The sequence below is a fragment of the Mandrillus leucophaeus genome, unplaced genomic scaffold (genome assembly GCF_000951045.1).
Source record: "Mandrillus leucophaeus isolate KB7577 unplaced genomic scaffold, Mleu.le_1.0 Scaffold489, whole genome shotgun sequence".
NCBI lineage: Eukaryota > Metazoa > Chordata > Mammalia > Primates > Cercopithecidae > Mandrillus > Mandrillus leucophaeus.
This window is the reverse complement of record NW_012105242.1, coordinates 953,701-967,933: the sequence shown is the minus strand read 5'-3', so window position 1 is coordinate 967,933 and position 14,233 is coordinate 953,701. Positions and strand designations below refer to the sequence as shown.

Below are 14,233 nucleotides of genomic sequence, written 5' to 3'. Positions count from 1 at the left end.
CTTTCTTTCTTTCTTTCTTTCTTTCTTTCTTTCTTTCTTTCTTTCTTTCTTTTCTTTCTTCCTTCCTTTCTTTTTTCTTTCCTTCCTTCCTTTTTTCTTTCCTTCCTTCCTTCTTTCTTCCTTCCCCTCCCCTCCCCTTCCTTCTTTCCTTTTTTCCCTTTCTTTCTTCCTCCCTCCCTCCCTCTCTCCTTCTCTCAAGCAGTCTTTCTGGTGGGTCACACTGCCCTGTTCGTAGCAGCAGCTGGGTGGGCAGGGCTGGGCAGGGGAGGATGCGTGGGGTGCCAGCACATGTGCCATCTGTCTCCCTCCTTGCTGGCGTCTCCCAGCTTTTGGCCACCTGCAGAAGAGCTGTCTTGAGTCTGTTATGGGACATTAAGGCTTTGGAAACAGACAGAATCTGGCTTTCTATCCATGTTGTGCTGGGCACCAGCTGAGTGATGGAGACTAGTGGAGCAGTGACTTTCTTTTTCTCTGCCTCAGTTTTCTTGTGTGTAAAATGGGGATGATTTATTCATTTACTCATCCAACAACTTCTTACTGAGCACCTATCCTGTGGTAGGGATCATTCTAAGGTCTAAAGATCCGACAGTGAACAAGGCAAGAAAAGTCCCTGTTCTCATAGAGTGGCTGTTCTAGCTGGGGGAACTTCAATGATAATGTGATGTTAAATTCTCTGGAGGATGTAAAATAAGGGTGACAGGATGTTTTGAGGGAGTTAGGGTGGTGGCTGCTGTTTTAGATTGGTCTTTGGGAAAACTGCATCTTACGTGACATGTAAGCAGAGATGTGGATGAAGTAAAGGAGAGAGAGAGAGGCAGGGGCTATGTAGCATTTCAGAGAGATAGACGACCTGAATGTGCAAAGGCCCTGCAGTAGGGTTGTGTTTGAGGAATTGCAAGAAAGCCAAGGGAGACCAGAATGAAGGCCATAAGAGAAAAAGCAGGAGGAGATGAGGTCAGAGAGATTGAAAGAAGCCAGATGATGAAGGAGCATCTAGTCAATGGAAAGAGTCTGGCATTTTTTGTTTTGTTTTGTTTTTGTTTTTTGAGATAGGATCTCGCTGCATCACCCATGCTGGCGTGCAATGGCACCATCATGGCCCACTGCAGCCTCGACCTCCTAGACTCAAGCCATCCTCCCATCTTAGCCTCCTGAGAAGCTGGGACCATAGTGTGCACCACCATGCCCAGCTAATTTTTAAAATTTTTTTGTGGAGATGGGGTCTTGCTATGCTACCCAGGCTGGTGTTGAACTCCTGGGCTAAAGTGCTTTGGCCTCCCAAAGTGCTGGGAGTACACTCCCAGGTGTGAGTCACTCTGCCCAGTCCAAGTATGAGATTTTAAAGAAGCTTTTTAATTAAAGTGTAGCATCCATGCAGTAAGTGCACCCCCAGGGTGACGAATGCTTACATATGTCTATAGCATGGAACCACCAAGATCGAAGAACATTCCCATCACTCCAGAAGGTTCCCTCTTGCCCCTTTCCAGTCATGGCCCCCAGACCTCCAGAATCTCTCTGCTGATTTCTCTTACCAAAGCTTAGTTTTGCCCATTCTAGCATCGTCTGTGAACGGCGTCATTCAGGATACGTGTGTGTGTGGCTGCTTTTGTGCAGCGTGATGTCTGTGGCATCGCTCTGTGGGATCCCTTCATGTTGGAGCTCATGGCATTGCCTTAGAGAATGTTCCGTTTTATTCTCAGTGGGTTGGGAAGCCGTGGGAGGGTTTTGAGCAGAGGCATGACTGGAGCTAATTTGCATGGTGAAAGATCCCCCCTGTCAGTATCTGGGTAGAAGTGCAGGTCCAGGGAGGGGCTTGTTTGCATTTCCTAGGGGACCGGGACAATTGCCACAGATGGGGTTGTTTAAAACAACAAAATTGATTCTCTCTCAGTTTTGGAGGCCAGAAGTCCGAAATCAAGGTGTCGGTGGGTGCTCCCTCCTGGGGCTCCAGGGAAGGATCCTGTCTAACGGCTGCCAGTGCTCCTTGGCTTGTGGCAGCATCACTCCAGTCTCTGCCTCTGTCTTCACATGGCCTCCTTTTGTGTCTTTCTCCCCTCATAAGGACATGAGTCATTGGATTTAGGGTTCCCCTCTAATCCAGCATCACCTTATTTTAACTAATTACCATACATCTGTAAAGACCCAATTTCCAAATAAGGTTGCATTCTGAGGTTTTGTTGGGGGCCTGGCATTTTGGGGAACACCATTCAACCGACTGCAGGGCTATTGCAATGTCCGGGCAGGAAGCGATGGTGTCTGAGAACAGCGTGGTCATGGTGGGAGAGGTGGTTGGATTCACATAGAGCTTGAAGGCCTGAGCTGACACAATTTGCCTGATCATTGACTTTGGATATAAATGAATGAAAGGAGTCAAATGTGACTTGAGAGTTTTGCGCCCGAGCAGCTGGAAGAATGGAGTTGCATTTTCCCAAGAGGGTGCAGGCTAGGGTAGGACAGGGAAATAAACGTTCCCTTTTGGATGCGTGAGGTTTAAGATACCTGCAGTACATCCAGGCGGGGCGTTGGGTGGGCAGCAGAGACTCTAGTCTGGAGTTTAGGGGCTGGAGAGATAAACCTGAGTGTTTCCAATATAAGGAAAGATGGTGTTTAAAGCCAAGTCAGGCCAGGCACAGTGGCTCACACCTGTAATCCTAGTACTTTGGGAGGCCGAGGCAGGCAGATCACCTGAGGTCAGGAGTTCAAGACCAGCCTGGACAACATGGTGAAACCCTGTTTCTACTAAAAATACAAAAATTCGCTGGGTGTGGTGGTGTGCACCTGTAATCCCCGCTACTCAGGAGACTGAGGCAGGAGAATTGCTTGAACCTAGGAGGTGGAGGTTGCAGTGAGCTGAGATTGCACCACTGCACTCCAGCCTAGGCGACAGAATGAGATTCTGTCCAGGAAAAGAAAGAAAAAAAGCTGAGTCAGGGTGGGATCAGCCGGGGGGCAGCATGGACAGAAAGGAGGACTCAGGACAGTCCAGGAACGTGCTGCCATTAGGAGGTTGGGAAGACCATGAGGTTGATGCCTCACCTGAATCACTTCTGTGAATTTTGGGCATTTAAGGACTTCTCAGAAGTTCTTCCCATAGTGCCTGAAATGTAATGAGAATAGTGAATGCTAGATCTGTGTGAGTTTGCCAGTTGTTTTTTTTTTTTTTTTTTTTTAAAGAAAATAAAGTGAAACAACAATCTAGAGTGTTTGTGGGGAAGTGTCATTGGTGGCTGTGAAAATCTTGTGAAAACTCCTTGATCCTGGACCCTTCTCCCGCCAAGCCCTGGGGGTTTCTAGAAAGCACTTCCCCACCCCCAGGCACCCTGCACTCTGCCCAGAGCTGACATCACCAGGGCAGCTTGTGGCAAGTGCTGGCTCCTAGGACAAAGGCCTGAGTGTGAGCAGCGTGGGGCCCGGCATCTCCCAGCTGCCGCAGCCTCAATCCCCCATCTGTGCCAGGGGTAAACACGGGTGGGGGCCATTCAGCTCAGCTAGAGCTGGGACCTGGGGTCCCCAGAATTCTGCTTTTCCAGGCAGGGCCTATTGTGATCCCTAAGAGGCAGTGGAGGTAGCTCTGAGACTTGGGCCAGCTCTTTGTGCCATGATTTCCCCGTGTGTGGTAGGGGACAGTGGTCCATGCTTATTTCCTTAGGCTTTTGGCATGAACTTTATGTGTATGTGAAGCACGAGGCACAGTGCCTGGCACATGGTGGGCACACGGTATGGGTTCTTATGGTCTTGTTTTCACTTGAATATAAGCAGGGAATTTGTTTCGTTGGGCAGTCCCCCGGTGCTTGGAGCTGTGCACAGCACACGATGTGTGTTTGTTGAATGAATGAATAAATGATAGGATGGGAATCCCTTTTCCTAAGAGTCTGGATTCATTTCCACTTTGCCAGGGTGGTGTCGAGGAGGAATGGCTGGATGTGCTGGTGGGTTGTTCCTTCATTAGTTAGTTGGTTAGTTCATTCACTTACACATCATGGGCACATAGTGAGCCCGAGGGACCCAGGACTCTGAGGGGCATGGCAGGGAAACACCGCAGAACTCATGGTTCCTGCCAAACAGAAACGGATTCTTCAGTTGGAGCAACAGTGCCTGTAATGTGATTGAGAGCCCCGTGGAACAAATAGCCACCTATGGAGGCTCCAGGAGGAAGAAGTCTTGGGAATTGAGAGCAGGTTGGGTAGCTGGGCTGGCCTTGGTGCATGGGTGGGCTTGGGGTAAGGGCACACGGGCATCATGGTTTCAATCCCAGACTCTGTGTCAACCCGCCTGGCTCTAGGTCCCAGTTCTGTGACTCACTTTTCTGGGGTCCTCTCATGCCCCAGGGGTCTAAGCTGTGAGATGAGAATAATCATAGTTTTCAGTTCATAGGGTGGTTGGTGGTCGGGAGCCCTAGAGGCCTGCTGGAAACATGATTAGCTCTTGGTCAGTGTTCGTGATGGATGATGGCAGTATTATTATTATTTTCTTTATTATTGGGGAAGAGAACACATTCCAGACAAGAGGCATGGAATGAGCCGAGAGAGGCAAGGGGGCTGCAGGGCAGAAGTATTGACATGGACGACACTGAATTGATTCATGCGGACAGGAGCTTGGGGGTGAGCGTGGGAGTTAGGGTAACGGTATTCCATTCCTAAGAGAGCTGCGCTTTTTAACTCTGCAAGCCAGATTAGAGGTATGCATATGACAGAATCACGTACACTCCTCCCAGGTAAAGAACTAGAACATTTTCAGTAACAGTTGAAGATTCCCAGTTCACTTTCCAACCCGAAACTCTCCCTCCACAGAGGGAACCCCCACTGGAATTGGGTGCATTCCTTTAACACGCATGTCTTTATATTTGACCTCATACAGGCTTTCCATAAACAGCACCTAGTTTTATGTTCCATGTCTTTAAAAGATTTCTATAAATGGTTTCATACTGTACATGTCCTTCTTTCTTTTGCACAAGAGTACATTTTTGGGGTTCGCCCGTGTTGCTACTTGTGGCCCTGGTTATCTCATTTTCACTGCTGTATAGCTAGCTACCATTGTATAAATCTGCACAAAGAGACTGAAACAAAAATACAGATGTTTCCATTTCTCAGGTGATGGATATTTAGGTTGCGCCCCATTTTTTACTGTTGTAAACAAGGCGTTTTTGAGTCTCCTGGTGTGTATATGTGAAAGCTTCTCTAGAAAAGGAATGGGTGAATTTTTCTGCAAAAGGCCAGATAGTCAATATTTTAGGTTTCGCCACTATACGGCCTTTTTTCCAACAACTCAGCTCTGCCTTTGTAGCTTGTAGGGGGCCACAGACAATGTGATGGATGTGACTGTGTTTCTAATAAAACTTTACCAAAATGGGGAGTAGGCAAGATTTGGCCCACTAGGCTTTGTGTTGCTTATAAATGATACACATTTTCACTTATCCTAGGGGATGCTAAATCGCTTCCCAAGTGATTGTTGCCGTGCTCTGAGAGCGTTTCCCATGGTTGAGGGTGGCCACGTCCCTGTGCTCTCCTTGGTGGGTTTCATGAAGCTCTCCTGTCCCTTTGCAGAGCTGCATGCTTCTGGGAGGCCGGAAGACTACGGACATCCCTTTGGAAGGCTACCTGTTGTCTCCGATCCAGAGGATCTGCAAGTACCCGCTCCTCCTCAAGGTGAGACTTTCCCATATTTGAAGTGGCAGAAAACGCGTTGACTTCAGCATAACATAAAATTTGTTAGTTCAAGTATCTGAGAAGTCTAGCAGCAGTGTCAGCTTTGGACTGGGCTGGATTTAAACCAGGACCCTGCCTCTTTCTCTCTTGTTCACTCTGCTTTCCACCGTTCAGGCTTATTTTCAGTGTGGCAGCCTCACATCCTCTCAAGTTTAAGGTCAGTGGGAAAGAGTGAACCTCTCTACTAAGAGCTGAGGAAAGTGCTGAGATTCGTTCTGTCTTTGGCCATCTGCGGCCAGGGGAAGGTCATATGCCAAATGGTTTGGGCCCGAGTCATGTGCTTTGACCTGGACCAATCACATGAAGCCTTTGCATGTACCATTTATCATTCTCCAGTCAGCTTAGACCCGTGCTTTACCCGTGAACCAATCACTATTGCTGTGCTCTGATTAGCTGAGACATGTCCCACACTCCACTCTGATCCAATGACAGTGAGCAGGGCAGTGTTGTGTTCTGATTGGCTGAAACCTGGGTCAGGTGCTGCACTCTTGAACCAATCATTCTGAGCAGGAAAATTCTAATTGGCTCAGACTTGGGTCATATGCTCCAACCTTGAACCAATTACTGGGTCCCACAGGCCCTGAGTGAGGACAAATGAACCCCACCTGCCCAACCTCTGAGCTGTTTGTGGAAGGCAGGGTGAGGGCAGGCATAGGCATTGATTGGGCAAATGCAGCCATTCATACACCTGCTGTTTCCTTCCCTGCCACCAGCCCTGGCTTTGTCTTGGCTCGGCAAAGCACGGAAGGTTTGCTGCTTGTGTGGGAATGGAGAAGTCTTGATTCTAGGCTTCATGCTGGCTGCTGGACAGATCCTGAGCCCGGGGAATGGCTCTTCCACCTTCCTCTGTTCTCAGCCCAGAGTTTCAGCCCTTGGAAATGGCTGAACAAAATGGCTGTTGGCTGGAGCCTGTCCTGGCTCTGTCCTGAAGGCAGCTGTGTCCCGGGTTCCCCGGGGGATTAATTTGGCTGGTGGGGCCTCATTCACACACCTTCTCACAGGGGCCTGTGTATTTTTGCTCCATAAACTGGAAGCAAAAGGGGAGGGGAAAAGTACCAGGGCATTCTTCATCTTGGTTTTCTGCTGGAAAAGGTGGGTGATGCTGGAGCCTCTGAGCTGGGTCAGACCCTGGGGCCATCAGCTCTGCCCACGAACACACACCTTTGCCGTGCACAGCCACGGGGGTGGGCCAGACGCAGCTGTCCCATGCCTCCTTTGGTCTGCTCCTGCTGTTGATCTCTCCAGCAAACTCGAAAGGAGCTTCAGCACTTGTTCTTGCCATGGGTTTGATCCCTAAATAGGTCTTGGAAATGCTGTAGCTCAGGTCTTCACCTGGGTGTGAAAGAAGCTTCGGGTGAAACTTGTAAACTGGTAGCCTGTGGACCAAATCGGGCCTGCAGATGTGCTTCATGTGATCTGTGTGGTGTGTCTTTCAAACTCGGATTAGCTGACAGCATTAAGAGACAGTGTACTGTAGTGGTTAGAGACAGGGTTGACAAAACTGTGGCCTATGGGCCAAATACAGCCCATGGCCTGTTTTTGTACAGCCTGTGAGCTAAGAATGGTGTTTACTCTTTTTTAAAAAGGGTTGTTCAAACAAACAAGCAAACCCCCAGAAGAATATGTAGCAGAGAGTGGATGTGGCCAGCAGAGCCTACACTATTTACCATCTGGCCCTTTACAGCAAAAATGTGCTGACCCCTGGATGAGAGCCAGGCGTTGTAGCCATAAGCAGTCTGGGTTTGGATTTCTCTGTCATTTACGAGTGTGTGACCTTGGGCAAGTCACTATCCTTTCCTGTGCCTCAGTTTCTCACTGAAACATAGGGTTTGTATTCATGGTACTTATGGGGTTGTTATGATAAGTAAGCATGGACTTAGTTCTAACAGCAACTCAGCAAGGTAGGCACTGTGATTAGCCCCCTTTTGGAGATGGGGCAACTGAGGCACAGAGAAAGGAAGTGGCCTGTCCAAGGCCACATAGTAGATAAGCAGTAGAATCATGATTAGAACCCGGGCGTTCTGATTCCAGAGGGCCACCCCTACCCATATGGCTCTACTGCCTGTTGAGAGCATTTTGGGAAGTTAAACTGCCAAAGTGCTGGAGTATCAGCGATGCTGCCCCTTCTCAGTTCCCTAAATGGGGTCTAAGGTCGGTGGCCCTTTGTTTTGAGACTGGTCTCCTTCTTCTCTGGATTTCAAAATCTTGAACATCTGACCCATGAGAAGAACCAGCAGCCATAGCCCAGAGCCCGAACTGAGGTTTGGTTTCTGGATCTTGCGAAAGTCTGGGTTCCAGCAGGCACTTGGAGCTGCAGCTTCCGTGACATATTTTGACACACGGTGTGGCTGGACCTGTGTGTACTGTGGACTCTAAGCTCGATGTGAGGCCCGGGCATTTCTGAGGCCTGTTCCCATCTCCCCAGGCACCAGAGTGTGGTCTGGTGGGATTCCTGGGCTCTGGATTCCCGGGAGAACAGAGAGAGAGCAGGGGCAGAACCGCCCGGCGGCCCGTGGAGGAAATGGCCCGCAGGAAATGGCGATGGGGTGGCCGCGGTTCGCTGTCCTGGCCAGATGGCTGTTTACACTGCCCACTTGCGCTCCGTGGGGGCATGCCTTGTTTCCTTGGTCTCTAGCTGTGTTTATCAAGTAGGAGATTGCAGGGTGGGGGGTGCTGTTTAGGAGAGAACAAGCAAGGCCTTAGACTCCCGTTGGGGCCATGCCTTGCTCCCTGCCTGACAGAACTGCTCAGTGTGCCCGGCATTTGGCACCAGAGCGGGAATATTTGCATCAGCAAACACCCGGGGCTGAGGGGAGCGCTGTCCCCCGGCCTCCGGAGTTCCTCCTTTCTGTCACATTTTCCAGTGGATTTTCAAAGATGATCCCATGAACTTGAAGCAGCTGAGCTCAACCCCCTAGCCCACCCCCTCTGGCTTCTCCAGATTCCGACGCCCTTGCAGGGGTCCCCGTGGCCCTCTGAGCCCCCTTGTTTGAGCTGAACTCCCACTTGGGGTGGGCACTCAAGGTTGAGGAGCCTGGGTAGGAAGAGGGAAGAGGCGAGAATAAAAGCCTTTTTGGGAACAGCCCCCAAATGCTGAACTTGAACGTTGCCTAAGAATAGCCGGAACATTCTATCTCGACTCTTCAGCCCAGGCGCGGGATAGACAGTTGGCATTTCAGGCTTTGTTGACTTTTCCATTCGTGTTGCCAGGGAAATGATTCAGGTTTGGGGTGATGCCCCTGGTGCACAGCTGGCAGGTGCCCGGTGGGGGGCCCAACTGTCACTGATCCTCTTAGTTATTTCCTGGTGATGCGCACATCTGTGTTGCTGCTCGCTCTTCACAGCTGTGAACAAGACAGACCCGGACCCTGCCCCTTGGAGCTTCCAGTCTTGGGCTGGGCCCTGCAGGGACTTGGAGTGTGTGGCAGGGGCAGGGGCCATCCTGGGGCCGACTGCAGGGGACACATCCTGTCTCGGGGGCAGCTGCCACCTTTGCCCCCAGCTCTCTGGCCAATTGATCTTGGTCTCCTCTACTGCTTCCTCGTCTCTGGGGCCTCTGAGGAGAGATGGGCCCCAGGCTTAGTCCTTTGGCCGTTTACTCATCTAGACTTGCTCCTGTGGTGGCCTTATCCACTCTGTGGCCTTTTTAAAAAAAAATATACTCAAGGGTTGTGCAACCATTACCACAATAATTTTAGAACATTTCTGTCACCCCCAAAAGAAACCCCAGACCTATAAACGCTCACGGCTCATCCGCCCCTCCTCTGGCCCCTGCTGACCACTCGTCTACTTTCTGCCTCTGTCAGTTCTTCGCCTGTTCTGGATATTTCCTCCAAGTGGAATCACACAGTGCTGCTCTTTCGTGCCTGGTTGGCTTCACTTAGACTCATGTCCTCAAGGCTCAGCCACATTGGAGTGTGTCGGTGCCTCCTTCCTTTTTGTGGCTGAATCATCTTCCGTTGTGTGGCTGGACCACGTTGTGTTTATCCACTCATTAGCTGACGGACATTTGGGTCGTTTCCACTTTCTGGCTGTCGTGAGTCACGCTGCTCTGAAGGTTCATGTACGGGATTTGTGTGGATGTTCCCATGGCCTTAAAGTCCGTCTGCATGTGGATGACTTCGGCCTGGACCTCTCCTCTAGACCCTGGACTTGTCTTCCTGCCCGTTGAGTTTCTGCATTTGAGCGTCTGGCAGGCATCTCTTGTCGAGCATACTCATGCCTTTCCCCAGACCACCTCCCCACCAACCCCTCCATCCCCAGCTCAGCAGACAGTCCCTCTGTCCTTCTGGTTGCTCAGGCCAAACCTTGGGATTACGTTTGGTGTCCCTCTTTCCCCGCCCCCATGTCTCGCCATGAGGAGGTCCTGTCGGCTCTGCTCTCAGACTCTGTCCAGAGTCCAGCTGCTTCCGAATGCCTTTAGTCCCTACGTGCTGGGCCACTGCCACAGCCCCAGCCCCAGCGGGCCTCCCTGCCTCTTCTTGTCCTCTGCAGGCTGCTCCCAGCTCAGCAGCTAAACCGAAGTCAGTTCATGTCACTTTTCCCCAGACGACCCCCCCGGGGCTCTCTGCTCACTCCAAATAAGGTCCAAGTTCTTTGCCATTGCCATCTGCAAGGTCCTACACGGTCTTACCCATGATCCTCTTGGACCGTCTCTGCTCAGCCAGGCTTGCTTCCTGAAGCTCTGTGAACACAGCAAGCAGGTTTCTGCCTAAGGGCCTTGGCACTTGCCCTTTCTTCTGCCGGGACATTTTACCCCATGTCTCCTGAGACTCGTTCCTCATCTTTGTCAGGCTTCTGCTGCTCCAGTGCCTCCCACCCGAGCCCTTTCCTGGCCACCTCTGCGACAGAGGAGCTGCCTCTGCCATTCTCTGTCCCCTTCACCTTGCTTTTATCTTTCTTCACAGCTGGCTCACATTCTGTCCTGGGACGCTTGGTGTCCTGATTGGTTTTGTGACGTCAGCTCCCCAAAGGCAGGGATTTGGGCCTGTTTCCCCAGTGCCTGGAATGGTGCCTGCACAGGGTAGATACCCCTGGTCACTTAGTGAATGTGTGGAAAGGCCACCCCTGTCTTCTTGCCAACTGTTTCTGAATCCAGAAATTGGGACTTTTATGGTAAAAGTTACTTATGTCCAAGTATCAGCTTGATTCAGAACTTGTTAAACATTGTGGGCCCCAACAGGGCACATCCTGGGACCTGTCCGTTCAGAACAGCTGCTGTAGTGGGGTTGCGTCCAGGGATGTTTTCCCCAGAGTAGCTGCTTGGGGTACAGCCTTGGGTCTGGTGCACAGCCGCTGGTGTCTCCTGCACCTCCCATGTCTGTCTGTGGGTGATGCAGCTGTCACCCAAGTGCAGTGCAAGGACCTTGTCATTCAGCTGCTACCGCTGTCTACTTAGCTGGGAGGAAAGTGGCCGATACTGAGGTCAGCACTCTTGGGATGGCCTGAGTGAGGTCCATTGTCAGGGAGGTGTTGACCTCAATTCTCAGTGAAGGGGGACAGCTGGGAGTGACATGTTTCGCAGAGCATGGACGTGTGCTACTCAGAGCTTTCCAGAAGATTTTAGGTGGCACCAGAGCAAACTTTATGTGGGGTGGGTGGAGGAGGGAGGGGAGAAGCCAACATTAAAAAACAGTGACTCACGCAGTAGAATACTACTCTGTTAGCAAATGCCTTTCCATCTTCCTAGTGTCCTCCAAGAGAGAGCCACAGTTGGTGCTGCAGTGTTTAGGGTTTTTGAAGCCATTCATTCATTCACCACCTATTTATTGAGCAACTATTGTGTGTCAGGCACTGCTTGAGGTGCTAGGGGTACAAAGTGAACAAAACCAGCTTGAACCCCTGTCCCCTTGGAACGGACATTCTTCTTGGGGGAGATGGTGGCAAATGAGTAAGAAATGTGTATGCTTGTTTAGATGGAATATTTGGATGCTGTGGAAAAAATAAATATCAGGTTCAGAAGATCAGTAAGGACCAGGAGTCACTCAGGGGGTTGCAGGTTTAGATAATGTGGTCGGGGAAGGCTGGACTGAGAAGGAAACATTTGAGCAAAGACCTGAAAGAGGTGAGGGAGGAAGTCAAGCAGGTACTTCGGGGAAAATTGTTCCAGAGGGAACAGCCAGTTCAAAGGCCCTGGGGCAGGACTGTTCCTGGTGTGTCTGGGGAACAGTGAGGAGGCCAGGGTGACTGGAGAGGAGAGGATAGGGAGAGAGCGAGGGAGGAAGGTTAGAGAGGTAATGGAGCCAGGTCAAGGCCTTTGTGAGGTCTTTATTTTCCATCTGGGTAAGGCGGGAGCCATGGGAAGGTTCTGAACAGGGAGGAACAGGATCTGCCTTAGTTCTAACAGGGTCCCTTTGGCTGGGTGTGTAGGATGGACCGTGGGGTGGTCAGGGTGGAGTCAGGGAGACCAGGAAGTACTTGGCTTCAGTGGTTCGGGTAGGAGATGTCTGGACCTGGTGGTGGCAGTGAAGGTGGGTGCATTTCATGAGAGTTGCCTTTTCACATCCTTTGCCAATTTGCTGTTGGACAGTTGTCCTTTTGATTTCCCAGAGTCCTTCTATTATTCTGGATACTTTGGGTTATCTCTTTGGAGTTTTTGTCTGACTGATGTTACACAGTGAGCTCCTCATCTGCTGGGGATTGGGCATTGTCACCGTCTTGCTGAGAAAGTACAGGAAGTCAGAGATCTCTTCACTGCAGCCCCCTCTCCCCTGACCCCATCCTTCCCCAACCACAGTGCCCACCCCTTCATCCTGTCTCTCGGGCCAAGCACCAACACCTCGCCCACAGCTGCTCCAGAGACTCAACCTGTGTCAGCCTGTGCTCAGGCTCTTTTTCCTGTGTGGTGAGCACTAACCTCGGGACACCCCTTGTTGGGGAGTTGGTCGGGGGGTGGTCCTGCCATCACCTCTTCCTTTCGAAGCCGTGCTCAGATGCCCCATCTTCGAAGGAGCCTTCCCAGATCACCTTTTGTGGGGTCCAGCCTGGATTCTAATTTCTCCTACACTGTGTGTGGTTAAGAGTGAATACAGAAATCCAAGTCTACCTCTTCTTAGCTGTGTGACCAAGAGCAAGTTGCTGAACCTCTCTGTGTTGTCTCCATTTTCCCATCTGTAAAATGGGCATGGTAGTTACCTCCCAGGCTTGCTGTGAAGATCAGATGAGACAATGCATGAGAAAACTCATGAAAGCATTTTGCATATTACTGAGTAAATGGTCATGTTTGTTCAATGTTGGTGACTCAAATATTATAATGGTTTTTATGCTTATCAATCCTAGCTCCTGACCTTATTAGCATTGCCTCTTTGAAATCTGACTTAAACTCTGTATGCCTCAGTTTTCTCCTGTGAAATACTGCCCTAGTTACTGGTTATTGTAACGATGAAATGAAAAATGTCTGTGAAAAGGTGAGATGTGCTTAATATTAGCTGCTTTTATTGTTTCAGCGTCTGTTTTTTCCAATATTAATGTAGCTACGTTAAGTTTCTTTTGACTAGTGTTTTCCTGAAATATCTTGTTTCTCCTTTTGTGGTTGACCTATCTGAATCCTTAGGCTTCAGGTGCTTTTTTTGTTAACTCCATAGAGTTCAATTTAAAATGTGATCTAATAACATCTTCTAACAGGAGCATTTAGTCCACTTATATTTATTGTGTTTATTAATCTATTTGAACTTGGTTCTGCCGTCCTTCTTTTTGATTTCTGTGTATCCTCTTTTTTTGATGCTTTTGCCTCTTTCCATGTTTTATTTTGGATTGTTTTAGTTTTTTGGGGCTTAGTTGCTCTTTTTCCTTTATTTCTTCTATTTTTATTTATTTTTGCTTCCACTAAGTTGGAATTTATAGCTGTCATCACCACTACCACCACCACCATTACCATCACCATCAATCACCACCATCTCTTACCATTTTACCCTTTTCTCTAGAGAAATGCCTGTATAGAGCCTGGAAGTGGGAACAAGAGGTATAGAACTTCATGGTGAGCCATGCTAGGGCCTCTTTGAAAGGTTGGATATAGAGCTCCTGAATGTCTGAGCCTGGAGGGTCAGTAGAGACCTACCAACCTAGGGTCACAAACACAGATACCTGCAGGGCAGATGCAGGAAATGAGTGGGTAGCTTGGTTGTAATTTAGCGAGGTGGTGGGAACTGGGCACTCGTCCCTTCTAAGGAGCAGCCACCGCTCAGCCCAGCCAACTGTTACTGTAAGGTGGAAACGCAAGCCCAGGGTGGCCAGAGCTTCTGCTTTGTTGACAGAGGCTGGCGATAGCATTTAGCTTAGTCTCATCACTACCTTGCATAGCCAGGAGGCATAGACACAGAAAGGGGAGGCAACTTGTCCAAGATCACACAGCACATCCTCATCAAAGCCAGAACAGGAACTTCCTGATAGAAGCCCTCTTCCCACTCTACCCACCTTTCCTCTGAATAGAAGAAAGGAGTTTTTTTTTTTTTTTTTTTTTGAGATGGAGTCTCGCTGTGTCTCCCAGGCTGGAGTGCAGCAGTGGCGTGATCTGGGCTCACTGCAAGCTC

At 49.9% G+C, this 14,233-nt stretch overlaps 1 protein-coding gene across 1 annotated transcript in view; it reads left to right on the top strand.

Moving 5' to 3' along the window:
• The window catches only part of PREX1 (phosphatidylinositol-3,4,5-trisphosphate-dependent Rac exchange factor 1), a gene marked incomplete at its 5' end in the record, with an annotated part of 216,297 nt that overhangs the window by 99,105 nt on the left and 102,959 nt on the right, over positions 1-14,233 (top strand). The window contains one exon of the mRNA XM_011995411.1: positions 5,544-5,645. Coding sequence (XP_011850801.1) covers positions 5,544-5,645 — 102 coding nt within the window. The remainder of the gene's footprint in view (positions 1-5,543; positions 5,646-14,233) is intronic.